The 16,062-nt window shown below is 43.9% G+C and overlaps 1 protein-coding gene across 1 annotated transcript in view; it reads right to left on the reverse strand.

Moving 5' to 3' along the window:
- The window catches only part of TEAD1 (TEA domain transcription factor 1), a gene marked incomplete at its 5' end in the record, with an annotated part of 32,219 nt that overhangs the window by 13,678 nt on the left and 2,479 nt on the right, over positions 1-16,062 (reverse strand). The window contains 2 exons of the mRNA XM_082485051.1: positions 965-1,138; positions 13,435-13,559. Coding sequence (XP_082341177.1) covers positions 965-1,138; positions 13,435-13,559 — 299 coding nt within the window. The remainder of the gene's footprint in view (positions 1-964; positions 1,139-13,434; positions 13,560-16,062) is intronic.

Consider the following 16,062-nt stretch of genomic DNA (forward strand, 5'->3'; position numbering starts at 1 on the left):
CTGATCATAAGCAGTGATTCCAGATCAACCTTTTCTGGTTTCACCATCAACCTGTCCACCCTGTAATTAGACCCTGAATACGCCCCTTTCACTGACGTATTAAAAGACAATTTTAAAATGTTTAGATGATAACTGTTGCTATGAAAAGGAGTATACCACAAAAAAAAAACCCACCAAATGAAAGAGTAGCAAAAGCTTTAGTGTAAGCATAAGGTCCAGCCTGGAGATTGGATGATCCTTTTGGATGTATCTATAGCATTGCTAACATGAGATTTTGTAAACGTAATAAGAAAAATCTGATGTATCAATGAAATTTATCACCACTAGATCAATACACAACTTCTCAACCTTCTATTCGAATTCTTTTTTCTTTCTTTCTTACAACTGATATGAACTGATATAACTTTTGGGGCAGGCTCCCATGGCCGACTAACAAAAAGGCAAGGGGAAAGCATGTGTGGTCTAGCAACCAAAAAATGTTTAAGAAAAACCCTGGAACCCTCCCAGGCTCACAGTCGTAGAGCTGCACGCTCGGTTCAAATCCTGCTTGGTCCTATCTGTGTGAGTGTGGACTGATTCACGTACTATTTGCATTTGGCAAGAGTCCAACATTTGAAACACTAAAAAGCAGTCTCCATTTCTGTGCTTCCCAGTCTTTTCTTGAACCGCTAGATGGCAGTTCCCCATTTACAAACGAGGGCTCTCATTACCTGTTTGCTCCTGCCCAGCAGCTGTGTCAAGCACAGTTGAGGCACGCATCTGCCTTTGCATGTCGTCTGCAACACAGACTTCTTGGGGAGCTGTCAACAAGAGTGGCCCTGGGCCAGCGTCCTACCTGAAGGATATACAGCTTTGCACTTTTAAATGATGACAGAAGAATTTTCCACAAGCACCCTGAAGGGTGCTAAATACTAAACACAGCCCTTATCGACAAGAGAGGTTCTCCACGTCATGTCTTACTCACCCAGAATTTTACGAGGAAGAAAGCGTTTTGGGGCCCCTTCCCAAAGAGTTCCTTTAGACCGCCCTTCTTTTCAGGAAATTTGTCATAAATCTGACGAATGTCCACCGATTCAAGCAATGGGTCACTGTAAGAATGGTTAGCGTGTCCAATGTGTACGAAGAGGTGTTTATTGTACTGCAAGAAAGAAACAGGAAAATCAGTGCTGTACAAAAAGAACAGAGGTTTATTAAGGCACGGGTCTGCATGTGCTCCTGCAGAGGGTAGCGTGCTTTGATGGATTAAATGACTCGCACATTACTCCTGGGACTATGATTTTCTGCAGTATGATTTCCATGAACAACTTAGTGATTGTGTCGTAGCCCCTTGTGAACAAGTGTCAACATCAAAAACCCTGTGTCCCTACTGCAAACCACAAAACATGGTCATCTTCAAGAGAGTAATTTACACTGAAAGACCCAGCGGCAGCACGATGATAAAGAGCTCTTCGCAGAGCATAATAAGATGAATACGCTCACGAGGAAAGCCTATTTCTGCCTCTTTAAACCATGCCTTTTAATGTCCTGTGTCCTCAGAGCCTGAATTTCTGCCAGCGCCACAGAGCCCACATGCATACACCTCCTGTTTGTCTATTAAAAAGCCCCAAACCTATATCTATAGCATATGCTAATGCCCCTTAACTAAAAGAGATGGAAGAGATTTTCTTTTAACTCCAGAATGACAATAACAAGAAGGCCAGTTACTCTGTGTTGCTGTTACTATAAAAGTGGTCCTCACGGTACGTCCTCCAGTATTTTGACCCATGTAATATTAAAGAGACAAACTTTTACCACTTCCCTCGGGAGCTAGCTCTATAGATGATCACCTCTGCCAAAACACATTCAGCTTCAGTTTCGTATTTCTTAACTTCATCCCATCGCATCTCATTATAATCACGGGAATCACCTCGGCAACCCCTTTTCTGCCTGGGGGAAATCCTTGGCCCAGTGAAGTCTACAGCAGCCCCCTACTGAGTCCAATAAGGTCTTTTAGGGGCTCTGTTAGGGGGTCTTTTCTCCAAGACGAGAGCACCTTCCAGCATCTGAAGTGAAATTGGAAGGACAAACCCCAAAGACCCTCCACTAGTCAATCAGCAGCTCACAGCGTTGTGTGAGCAGAGTGAAGGAGCTCGAGAGTGGCAGGACTAAACATTGGGGTTTTTAACTATGCAGATCGTAAAACATTTTGCTAACTCAATTAAAGGAAAGCTGATATGCAGTCAATGAACACTAGAAAAACCTGTCATATTGAACAGATGCTGTATATAAGGGACAATTCCCAAAAGCTAGGCACAAATAAAATATTTAAAACCCCAAAGCAGACCTCATTTAAGCTATTTTGTTTACAATCTACCTGCCGAATGAACAAATTGAAATGACAAATCTAAATTAATTGGACATCCACTCAGAGCTTTCCTTTGGTGTAAGCTGAGTCTTCCCTAGCAGATGTCCAAAACTCTGGGGAAAAGGAAATGGACTGGCTAGATTTCTGCACTTAGGAAATTAAATGGAAATCTATTTAAAAATCATCTAGCACAGTGAAATCTGAATTTAGAATTGCAGAACACTCATCTGTGTATGGGGCTAAAAATGAGATGTGTTCCATGTTTTTTACAGGGTTGTATTGCTTTTTTCATTTTGTGGAAGGAAAAAGGAAAGCCTAACACTTTATTAAGGTGTTTGCACAAGCGAGTCCAAGTCTGAGAGCACTGGTTCCATGGATTTTCCTTGCAGCCCTCTTTCAAAATAATGCCATCCCGGCTTCTTCTATGCACAAGCGGAAAACTTGCCCAGCCTTTACTTAGTGCATGTGGAGCGCAAAAGGGGCAGAGCTGATCCAAAGACAGCTGTTTCTACCCTGAAGAGGAAAACAGGCAGAGAAATAAATGGGTGGTGGGGAGCTGAATGCATGCATGCGGGAGTGAGCGTGCCATGAACGTGTGCCAGCTAGCCCTCGCCCAGCGCTGGTCTAGCTTGCACTGCTGGTCATTTATTTATACAGGATACAGGAAATCGTACCGGTTGGCAACCGTGAGTGACTACCGTAACAGTGCCCACGGTCAGATTTAGCATGTTACTTTACGCTGTAGTGGCACAAGTGGACTAAGTAGACATTTTTAACATGACAAAACAAACAAAACAAAAAATGTAAAACAATATGAGAAAGCATCATGGCTCCAACTTTAGGGGGTTTTTGACGCTATTGTCACATATTTAGCTTGCAATACTGTGAGTAAATAACTAAAAGTCATGCTGAACGTTTTTCCCACATCTTGCTGCCAACTGGAAAAGTTAGATCTCAGTAAAGTGTATCAGTGCTCCATATACCTGGGAACTGCCAGGAATGCAAGAAAGGGAGTCCAGAAACCTGCTCCTGTTGCTTTACTAAGCTACCGGGGTGAAGTGCAGGAGGACAGGGCATGGGCTGGGTCACCGACTCTGGCTACCGACAGAAGCCTATCTGCGATGAGGTAAACATCTCCATTTTTCAAGGAGAATGATGAGAATTCCCCAGTAGAGGCAAGCACTTCAGCCTTCTCTGAAAAATTAAACCAAAACATTTCCCTTCCCCCAGCACCCCCATAGCCTGCCCAGGTGTGCCCAGCAGTTGTGCTCTCCCTGGCGATGTGAGATGCCCCAAAGCATCTCTTTGCCACCCCTCATTCAGAGTAAGGGCTTGAAAAACCATCTCCATCATTAGTGACCAGTTTATTATTTATTTTGGGATTGTCTCCTCTCGGTCTTCTCTGCTGGACTTGTTCCAGTTTGTACAAATAACCGTATTTTTATAGGACTAGAACTGAGGGCTCAGGTTCTCCTGCACCCAGGAGAGTGTCCTCCCTGAAAGGGTGTCCCTCTCCCAGACCCTGTGGAGTCAAGGAGGAAGGGAGAGCTGTATTTTACAGTTTGGCAACTGCAAATTCCCAAGACAATTCCCACACTGTACCGTATTCTGCAAACCAGGAAAATATACACATTGCTTAGTATCCAAACTTTAGTAAAAGCAAACACATTTATAGGAACGTGGAGCATGAAGTCTTAATACTATTTAAATATAAACGTAAAGTTAAAGGCAGCTGTAAAGCTACCACAGTTGTCTGCAGTGCTCGCCAAAGTACCAGATGCTGCTGCAGCAAAATTTCCGAGCGAGTACAGTAGGACAGATGGTATGACATCACCTGACAACATTCTTAGGACAGAAATGTTTATTTTGATATTGCAATGTGTGATTATTTTCTCCTTATGTTGCTGCAATTCCTATGCTAAGTACAATCATTACTAGCCTAATTAGATATGGCACATTTCTACGAACTAACAAACGATAATATATTAGGAGCAGGGTAAATGGATACTGAAATAAACCCTATCGTTTTTATACAAACATACTCCGTGACAGGAATTTGTGCACAGATAAAAGCAAAGCAGCTAAGTTTTATGCCTATATTTTTGAGCCCATTAGTGTCTGAAAAGCTTAAAAACATCCTCATTATATTGAGAATTCACTGTTCTTTTAAACCGAGTGTTCCAGAGTCATTGAAGTACATTAGGTGCTGAGGAATTTACTCATGCTACAGCATTTAAAGGATTTGCATCCGGCATTGAGGTATTAACGTGCTTTAGGTGCTGTAAGCCATCATAGGTCAAATCCTGTATTTTCTCAGGATAAAAACTATGTAAAAATACAGAGAATGTTTTTAGCTGTGTCTTCAGTGTCTGCATTACACGACATGCCCTGGAGATGGCTGCCTCTTACTGAGCTCCTTTCCTTAAAAAAATTCTAACTATCCAAAGAATGCAGTAAAGCCATGAAATATGACTGTTGTCAAATAATACCACGAAAAAAATTATAATCCACTTAGGAATTTAAAAGAACCAAGACAAATTGCCAATGGCAAGGGATGCAAGCATTTAAGCTGGTGCAGAACAAAGACAAATCACCTACAGTTGTTTTATCAGCCAGCATATATATTTGTAACAGCTCCTCACCAATTTTGCGCTTATATTCTAAGGCAACAGCCTTTCTGGTCCATGAAACGCAGGTTTGCAAATTGCTACAGCTCTCTCTGCCGCATCCTTGTGCTTCCCCACACCTGTGGAGCTAATGTCAAGCCTTCAAAAGCCTGTATAGGACCAAGTTTTTTATTAAATAGTGGTGGCCAAGATGCACATGGCAGTGAAGCCAACCCTTCCACACTCCTGGTGCAGGCGAGCTGGGCAGGCAGAGCTGCTGGGGTACCCGCTCCCTCGCTGCTCTGGTCCATCGGGGCTGCACAGCCCTACACAACCACGCTAAGCAGCACGTGGAGGGCGAGTAGCTCCCCGGGCCCTGCCGAGGATGGGTGACATGGATGTGGAGCAAGGTGGAAGGCAGGTAGCCTGAGAGAGGGCCCTCGGCAGCTGCTACTGTGAGGATGACCTCGCTCGCCCTCCCGCTGCACCCAGGGGCACAGCCATGATTTAGCCTCCCCCTGAATCACACTCGCATGCCTGGGAGTCATCCCCACGCTGGTGCGGGTGGTGTAAGCTCCTCTGCAAGCACCCCTGGCCCTGCAGTGGGACAGCAAGCTGGTGGCTTGCAGGACCTCGTACATCGGTGGGATGGTTGAGCAGGACAGGGAGAAGGCAGCACCCCGTTGCCTTGTCTGCCCTGAGCCGCCAAATAACAGCACCTTGCTAAGCTGGGCTACTTCATGAGACCTGTAGATTCCTGCAAACTTCAAGCGTTAACAACCATGAGGGTGAGGGCGTCTATATCGTTACTTGCAGCAACAAATCCCTATGCTCGTAGTCTTGTGTGCCTAAACTCCACCACGCAAAGAAGTACATTAAAAAGGCTCTGCTGCAGGTCTTCTCTCTTCCTGACATAGAGGGACAGCCTCTTGGCTCTCTTTGGACCAAATACATTCTGTACTGGAGGTCACAAGGACTATTGCTGCAGCTCAGAGGGACAGGTGAGCAGAAGGCAGGTGGGACAGCCTGAGCTTTGGCTGAAATGAGAGGGAAAACAGCACTGCTCCAGTGCCTGGCACCATGCAGTGGTTCCTTCTGTACCTTCAGAGACCGGTCCAACCCATCTTTTAAAAATGCACCGCTGCCTGTGCAGCAACTGCGCTTTTGGACGAAAAAGGAGCCAGGTGGGTGGATTGATTAAAAAACAATCACTGGTATATCAGCAGTCTACGCACAGCTCTAACCTGTACCCTACCCAGCCTCAGCTGTGCTGTCTCGCTGTATCTTGTAAATCTGATGCTGTTTAATTTCCTGCTGATGTAAGAAAATCACTTTGTCTGCCAACAATTTTTCTTATTTCTACCAAAACACTAGTAACTGAATATTTCATTCCTGTTGCTGTTGTCCTCCACTGAAGCAGATAGGGAGTTATATTTATAACATTTTAATGCTATGACTGGAGTCTGTACCACCTCCTGTTATTAAGGTTTTTAACACTTTCATGTAGAATGTTAATTGAACTTTCCACGCTTGTATTCTACGGTACAACCGCACACTCAACCTAGTCTTTCAGGGACCTCCACCCTTTCAGACGCCTGCCTGGATCTGCTCAGGTATTGAATCAGGAATTTGAAGTAAAAGGACATCTTTGGCTGTTTTATGGTTGCAGAAATGGGGAGGTAGGTGACGAGCGAGGGCAGTGCTCAGCCCTGACACGTTAGCATGTCCCAGCACTTCCCAGCTACTGCCACAGAAGTCCCAATGTGAAACTGGGACTTGATGGTTGGGCAAGGTGCTCAGACTACACTTTCATCAGTTTTCCTGCAACACTGAAGATGCATCCTTCATTTCTGGCCTGTCTGATTTGAGACCCTGCAGTCCCAATTCCAGAAGTGCTGAGTGCTCAGATGTTAAAATTATGCCTGAATATAGGAAGCTCTCAATAACACTAAGTATTCTGCAAAATCAGGCTCATGACAAATCAAAGTGGACCCTCAAAATCAGTGGGCCATTCATTCTTTTGCACCTGAACTTCTTGGTTTGTCAAATGCGAGTAATAATGCTCCTTCATCTAAAAAATGACTGCACTAATACATCTGTGAAATGCAAATGGGAGAAATTATCAATTCCGTTTGGAGGAGAGGTTAGACAGTGCACAGCGAGCAGGGCACGGGGCCACGCATTTCAACAACAGAAGAAAACAAACTACTGAATAGTTGCTTATCAAAGGAGGGCCATCTACATCTACACTGAATGAAGCAGGAACAAATAAACATGTGAGCATATAATTAACTGCTGCATTGTAGAGCAGACGCACCAGGATATTTCCCAAGTTCTGAGAGCTTGACTCTGCAGCCCAGCTAAGCAATTTTGGGGTAGGTGTAGGGGGTGGGGGAAACTGCAGTGTAATGAGATAGGAAAACGTGGGGCAGAGGCACAGCCAAGGCACGAAGCCCCTTGGGGCGAGCGCGAGGGCGGATGCTTGGGGTTCAGCACACAGGCAGGGCTGGCAGTGTGGGGGAGATGCACAGCCATAGCCCACCACACCGCTAGTGCCAGCCCAACCCACGCATCGCCCCGCTCCTCCTCCCCGCGGGAACAGCACAGCGCTGTGCAAGGCTGTGGGAAGCAGAGGGCCCCCCACTGTGATGACCCCCCCCCCCCCCCCCCCCCCCGATTTTACGGCTCTCCCGGGCTCATCGCTGGGGCTGCGTGCCCGGGCTCTGCTCCAGCTACCCCACAACCTCACTCACTCACTCCTTCTCTCTTCCCTGATTTCTCATTTCCCTGGTCAGACCCGAAGCCCTGTGTAACACCGGGTAACTACCCCTACCCAGGCTATTTTCCACACCCGGACTCTGCGAGTGCGGGCTGGGACACGGGCAGGGCCCGGCAGAGGGAGCTACCATGGCTGCTGGCACCGGCACTCCTCTTCAGTTATGCAAAAGCAGCACTTTTAATTTTGCTGGGAAATTTCCGGCAGTAGTGGTGGGTTTTGAGAAAAGGGAGAGAGTGTGTGTGCCAGCAGTGGCGAGTGAGCACAGTCAGGGCCCGGTGCTCTTTCCACCCATCCTCAGTGCTTAACGTGGGCTGACTTCAAGGAATAAATTGTGCTCGGTCTCTCTATCCACTCCACCATGTTTTCACCCCACAACATTCCCTTGAAGAGCCCATGTCCTGACCCTACAACTGGGCTGGGGGAGCTGGCCCGGGTTGCCCACCACATCTCCATGTGGTCCCCCGGGAATGTCACCAGCCGGGAGGTCTGCTGTGATGCTGCAGTTTCAAGATTGGAGCCTGTGTCAATACTGGACCCCCTTAAAGTGGTTTCTTGGCACTTCTAACTACGGACACCTGAATATGAACACTTTAAAGAGTATAACATTTGCTTCCCAGGGCCAGCACGTAGCTCTCCTGCACTGTAAAATAAATGACCCTTGCATTTAGTTAAACCTTGTCTGAATTCAGATTAAAATGACCTCAAATCCTGAGTCTGGCACTCCGAGATGTTCATCCAAACATGGGTTTGCTTCCTTGCACTTTTACATCACAAAGATGCTAAACTTTACAACTGAAATGCTGAACTGCTTTTTATACTGTTTACAGGGGATACGGAAAGGATAAACAATGCTTGCAACAATGGATTTGCTCAAAGATGGAGGGCTTCTTTTGAAAAGATCTCATTTATTTTTCATCACTTAGGTGGTTTGATTAACTTTGGTGAATTTTACTGCATTTGGCTAATGATGGCAGGCTGTTTTTATGGCCCTTGAGCAATTGCTTTCACTTTCTGGTTCTCAGGCACAATTCTCCCTGGGCTTACAAAGCCCTTTTACAACAACAATAAAACCTGAATTAAAACATAAAGAATATTTTATTTCTTCGCCACTTTTTAAAATACATTTTTAAATTTGGACCTAACACAATCTGACAGTTTGGATAGGTGGATTAATACTGAAAATGCCCATCAGCCACGTTCTTTATAGCCCTGTATAGATATTTTCAGATGTAAAGCTGTCTGAAGTGCTTGCAGTCAAAATGAATGTGGCAGCAAGAGTGAGAAACCTCAGAGGAAAAGAAGAAAGGGCTTTTTTTGTTGGGTGGTGGCAGGAGTTTTTTCCTGATTGGAAAGCAAGCTTGAATATATATATTTATATATATATAAATAAAATAATTGGAATTATTGTCATTTCAGTGTCATAGTCTTTGAATTTTATAGCTATTTGTGTAACAGTCAACTGCTTAGATCCCTTCTAATCTTCTTGCATACTCAGTTTATATTTGTTAGGGAACATGGGATTACTTGGGTTAAGCATTTGTCCTGAACTTTCACAGAACCACTACAGTAAAAATGGAAAGCCCCCACCAAGGAAAACCTGTCTTGAAAGCAACAGATGGGTACATAAACTTGTTTATCTGTTGACAATATAGTTAGATAGAGTAGGCAATAATTAAACTAAAATGCTGATGCTTAGGCCTACAAGGGCAGCTTCTATGCACCATTTAGGAATTGTACTTGAGCACAAAATGCCACAAAAGGAAAATACAGCTTGACATTTGTAAACTGAATTGATTTTCACGTAAAAGGAGGAGTAATTTTACCCATCCTTAACTGCAGAGTCAGTATTCCAAGATTTTGCAACTGTGCCACCTTATGTCTCCCAGACTATCTTCTGCCATGCAGAGTTACAGTGAGGGTTGCTTATTGTTTCCTTTCTATAATTTTTTCTTTTGTAAATGGAACAATTTTGTAGCTAGGCAAGGGAAAAAAGTCAACAGCCCTCCACAAGTGACAGGACTCTAAGGAGCACATTTCCGACCCACCAGAATGCCCACTCTAAATTAACATAACTGCCTGGCATCGAGGGGCTTTTGTACTTTTAAACACCAATTGCCATTGGAAGAACCCCAGAAATGTTTAAGGCACCACTCCTACAATGAATTCCCTGCGGGTGGACCTTTGTGTCCATGTACAGTCCCATTGAAGTCGCTGGGAGTCACCAGGGGCAGACAGACCTAAATTTCTAATTGCTGTACAGGAATATAGACTGCAAGGAACCTCCCAGGATCATCGAGTCCTGGCCCCAGGTGCCATGTCAAATAAGTCTTTTTCAATAAACTTGCAGCATTTTAAGGTGGACTTGGTCTATTTGCCCCCACTACCATGAAGCTTTCTGCCCTGGGTTTGGGTTGGGAGTGAAGAACGGTCATCTTTTTTTTTAAATAAAATGTTGGAAACCCATTTAATCAAAATAATACTTTATGTCATTTTCTGTAAAAAGTGTAATGAACATATACCTATCCTTTTTTGGAAGATACATGAGAACTCTTACATGGCTGTCATGTAGCAGCATATACATATATTTGTTTCTGAGGTCAGCAAAGGCACAAAGGCGTACAGGAGATGCTGCAACCACAGCACATGCCTACATGACTTCATATGCACATTGTGCAAAACACACATCTTGCCTGGCTTGCTGATTTTGCTATTTAAAAAGTAATAAAACCCCATCCTTTCTATGCTGCGCAAACTATATTTGCAATAAAATGTTGCATGTGCACGGTCTCTGTGCACCAACACGAAGAAAGATGTACAAAACCACAGGCAGAACTCATATTTTCTTCAACAGCACTAAATGAGGCTGGGAGTTGGCTCTTATCTCCAAGGAGGACTTTCAGTGCTTGCTGGACAAGTCTGTGCACTGGGGACAGGGAAGGCTGGCAGGAGGCAGGGCCCCTCAGAGCCATCCCTGTAGACAGGCGTGCACCAGCGCCTCTGCCCAGAGCCCTTCTGCATTTGCCCTGGGAACTGGTCACGCTGCCTTGAGATTTGTTCCTATGCCCTTGTTTAAGATCCAGATAATCAGATTCACTTAATTTGATCTCAACAACGCTTCCCCTTCTCCTCACTCCCCTTTCCTGGGAAGCGGTGGTGACACGCTGCTCACAGGGACTCATCCCTCGGCTCCCACCCAGCCAGTCTAGGCTGTCCCCACGCAGCCCTCGCACAGGACTGCCCCACTGCGCTTGCAGCATGGGTGTAAAGAATGATCTAAATTGGGATTTGGCTTTTCTTCGTGTCTCATTTCTGCAATGTTACAGCACGCGAGTAAACGTTTTTTTTAAAAGCAAGTCTGGGTGGTTTGATGCTCTTTCTCCTCTAGGACACCTCCTGCATAAATGCCCTGCATTTAAAAGGTAGGTTTCTCAGCGGTATGCTCGCAAGCTGGGACAAGCTCTGGTGGGCCTCGCTGCACCCTCAGAAATTCCAAAAAAATATTCTTTTGCTCAAAAAAAGGCTTTACAGTATTTACAGGGCCGCTCTGGGTAACCAAGTTTCTATTCAGGCCTCCACTCTTTCTCTGCCATGAAAATGGATGTATTGCATTCCCCAGAGCCTGCACCTGCTTGAAAAACGAGACCCTCAACATGTCCCCAAGCCGCTGGCCCACACACTGTGCCTGAGCACAACCGGCTCCGAGCCATGCACCACGGTGGAGTGGGACCCACGGCTCCTTCCCCTGCCAAAGCAGCATCTTCTCCTCATTTTCGGTCTGTCAGTCATGTTGCAAATACATTCACGTCACTCAGCTGGTTTCATGTCACAGACACCAGCGGTGTGACAGGCAACTACATGTTATCTGTACTTGGTTTGAGGGAGGTTTTTCTTAGAGGGAAAGGCGTAAAAATTACTTAGTTGCTGAACTCTTGTTCACTCTTTTTTTTACACAACGCCACGCAGATACACAGAGGCTCTATACCACATAAGCCAATGGGTTTTGCAAATAGTTTTGCGTTATAAAAACCCGTGGAAAAATGATTATTAGGTGGTATACTGGCAAAACAGTAAATCAAAATACACTGAAATGCCATTTCATTCACATACAGCACAGTAACGCTGAGCATTACATGGCCACATCCTGTTTTGCTGATAAACCGGAGGCACAAACATAACATCCTGGTGTGCAGCAATCTGGAGATGGCAGAGCCCATAAATCAGCAGGACACATTACATGGGGTCAGCGAGCCACGGACTCCGAAAGCTGCGTATCGATAAGCTGCCTGATGAGAAAACCTGGATGTTGTGTTTCTGCATCGGAAATACAAACCACTGTCTGGATGTACTCAGGGCTGGGGATGGAGAAGGCATTCCAGTTGTGGATTAGTCTGGAGGACGCGAAGACGAAACTTTAGCCCACCAGAGCCAGGATTGCCTGGAGAGCGTGGGAATCAGGGCCAGGGTAAGGCAGAGGGATCCCAGGGAAACCACTCGGTATCTAACCATCAGGTAAGTGCTGAGATAACTGTACCTGCTACCAAACATTTCCTCCCTCAAAGTTAATTCAACCTGGCAAAACGTGACATTTAGCAAACCAACACACTGCCACATATTTAGGATACGAATAGCTGAGATATGGTATATTTTCATTGGGATGTTTCTCCGCCAGGAGCATTCCGCTGTTGTAAGGTTTCTGGGCTATGTCTCCAATCTCCATTATGCAGTGTAAACACTCCCTGGATAACACCCCTGGCCAGAGCCCATAAATGCTACGGTTTCCAGTGCTGAATTATAAAGAGCAAGTGATAGCTCCTCTCTGCTCCAAGCTGCTATATTTCACCAGGACTCTGAACAAGAATGGCCCATCTATATCACCCATTCATGACAGTATTTGCTTTTCAGAAGTTCTCTCAGTAAAAATTCTCAGGTTTGAGCTGAAAGAAGCTCTTTTGATGTATTTGCGATGCAGTAGAAACAGTGCTAGGCTACTAACAAATGTTCATGGTAAATATATGATGATTAATATCAAGGTTCAAGGCTAACTGGAATAAATGAAACACTGTAGCCAACTTCATAAACTACTCTAGCAGGTATAGTACGCAGACCAAAAATCAAAACAAACCCAAAACCTTCCTAAAATAAAAATAAGACCCTAAGACACAATTAAAGATCAAGGAAGACTGAATGATTGGACATTTAGATGGGTAACCTCAATTAATAAAAAATAAAATTATACAGTTAAATGGAACATGCTTGGGAGACTGGAAGCAAAAAGGATAATCCTGATACTCATAGGCTATCCCAAATGTCAGATATTTAAAATAATATGCGTAGTTTCTATGGAAGTCTTTAATTTTGTTTCTGTTAGGAAACAGATTAGGCTTTAACTTAAAGTTTAAGTACTGAATTATTGCCAAAAACACGATGCAATTTGTTACAACTGCTGAACTAGGTCAACAGTCAGACAGGTGCCATAGCGAAGCACACCTGCTTTCAGAGAGGCCTCTCACTTCTGCAAATGGGGAAAAAGAGGGCAAGAAAGGAAAATACTGTACTATGGTGAAAGGAATATTACACTGAGCAGCAGCGAATGCAGAAACACCAGGTGTATTCCATCCATCGGGCTCAACCCTGGAAAGCATCCTCAGAGGGTGGGGAGCAACAGAGAAAAGCTGAAGATAAGTGGACACGAGGGCAACACTTACTGATTCAGGATCCCTCTGCTGTTCAAGGAAAGCCGAAAACTCCACCAGCCTGAGCTTGGTCGTACCAATTGATCGGCCCTGCCACGCAGGGACTGAGGGAGCTGGAGCCGACGTGGGCTCAAATCCTAAAATAAAGACACTTCATGAAGAAGTTGATAATTCCTCAGTTTATATTTTCTGAATTAAATATAATCAGGAATTATGCATGTAGCCCTTGAATGTTTATATTAATTTTAGCAAGTAATTAATTCAGAATGAGTTAAAATTAGAAAACCACAGAAAAATATGTATACAAAGAGGTCCCAACCCAGCAAGCTAACAATGGTGCAAATAAAAGATCTACTTCTTTGTTTCCTTGGGGCTGTAACTCACTGTAGAATTTTTGTTTAAATTATATACTAGATTATAGAGATTTATAGAGACTTCAAGTAGACTTACAGCTGACCCTTCCTTGGAAACTGGCAGCAAGACTCACAAGAGATATTACTACCTTGGGAGTCAAGAGGACTGGCCTCCATTTCTGGCTCCTAATGTGCCACCCGTTACAAGTAAATCACCTCTCTTTTTGCCTATTTCTTCTGCCACTCTCAATTCCCCTCTCCTATTTAGAGTGTAAGGTTTCCAAGGAAGGGACTGTCTCTTACTATGTATTTGCACATTGGGTCTTTGACTTCTTTTGGAGCTTTTAGGCAGCATTATATTACAGATAATAATAAATAATTACTGTAGAGAGCTGAATCATACTGTAAAAAGAAAAAGAAGGTTTAAAATTGATAATAAAGAGGGAATGACATGATCTAGAGAGAGAAGGGATGTTAACCACCATCTCTAATTCACCTCAAGAGAAAGAATAAATGCTATCTCTTGCTCCTCATCGTGGAAAATTAGATGAGAAGGAAACAAAACAGTAAAGGAAAATGGAAAGGCAGCAGCTCGAAGGCAAAAGTGATCCTGGGAAAGACGCAGGCACATGGAAGGCAAGGGGCAGGCACCAATGGTTAGAAAACAAAGATAATCCTGAATTAGGTTGATAACCAGGGAGAGATCACAGGTAGCGTGTGTCCGCACCCCGTAACGGGAGTATGGTACCTGACTCCAACCCTCAAATTTAGGCAATGAAGGTGTGAGGCTTGCATGAAATAGAGAATTACAAACGTGACTGGTTAGACATAAAAGGAATTCTAATGAAGCAAAAACTCATGCATGAGTTTTGACTGATTTAGAAATACTAATAATCTTATTCTGAGAGAAAACATGGAAGAATAAAAGAGCACAATTCAAAATGTCTGCCTTAGAAAATAATGTTACAAATTAGGAACATCAAGAAAAAGGAAATAATCAGAACGATAGGCTTAGTTTTAAGCATTAAATAGCAGCAAGTTTGAAAATCTTAAAAGACTGGGTAAGAGGCAGAAAATTGCCGTTCAAACAGAGTCATGGGGTCATTTGGCAAGGGAGATGTAAAGTTAGTTATCAGCTGAAGAGAAATAATGATCTTTCCTGAAATTAGTCATGAAACCAACTTGGGAAAAGGAGTAGGGAAGTGGCCACGGGAAGGGCTTGATCAATTTGAGCAATGGAAGTCAGACTAAACAGTAGGTACTTATCAAAGTGGTACCAGGCAGAGCAGGAGCTTCAGCAGGGGAAGAGTTATCAACAACCAGATACACAGAGATGTTTTATACTTAAGGATAAACATATATGGTTTTGGAAGCGTTTTTAGCCTCGGTTTAAAATAAATTAAGGCATATTCTCATTACAGATGGAAGTGAGATTTATCTATTAAAAAAACCCACATGCATCCTATTAGGCATTTTTCACAAAGCATTTTCTTACAATATGGAGTGCTGACTGGAGATGACATACGCACTCCTTGCGTATGTATTAGTGATTCCTACCTAAAATGTAAAAAAAAGAACCAAAAAAACCCCAACGCATAACAAACAAAAAAAAACAAACACAAAACCCCCCAAACCCAATGATTTTCCCTCATATATAATGAGGTCATAGGACATTGGGACTGCTGTTTGGTTTGGCTACAGGGAATATTAGATATAGAGTAGTGGCTCTGTCCGTCTCAGGAATTAATACATCACATTCAATACACAATTCAAGTCTTTTTAAAGGAGAGTATAAATGGAAGAATTACCTGAAATGGGAGCTGTGACTGATGGCTGTATAGGATAGGCCTGCTGAACGAATGGCTTTACGCTGGAATAGAGTTGCACAAAAATCATACACAGTAAATTCTGTTAGAGTCACATAGTATAATAAAATACATAGTTAATGACCTTTACCCACAAACATATCTCTTCCTTGCATAGGATATTTAACAGACAGACAATAAAGAGGTACTGGAGAGAGAGGAGGATGAGAATTACACCCAACATCTTAAAGCGAGGAGCTCATCTGCGCTCAGTCACCCAGCAGGAAACCTGACCCACCCGTTACAAGTATCGCAGCAGACACACATGGTGATTGCTTTGACTCCCAATAAATCCAGAACACACTGAACTACAGAGGCACAAAGACTCCCATGGACCTCAAGGGAATAAGGTGGGGAGAAGCTGAAAAATAAGGTTGGGAAACATTGCTCCAGAGACCACCGCAGCGCTGAAAAATTAACAC

This window comes from Vanellus vanellus, assembly GCF_965231255.1.
Source record: "Vanellus vanellus genome assembly, chromosome: 6".
In the NCBI taxonomy this organism is placed as follows: Eukaryota; Metazoa; Chordata; class Aves; order Charadriiformes; family Charadriidae; genus Vanellus; species Vanellus vanellus.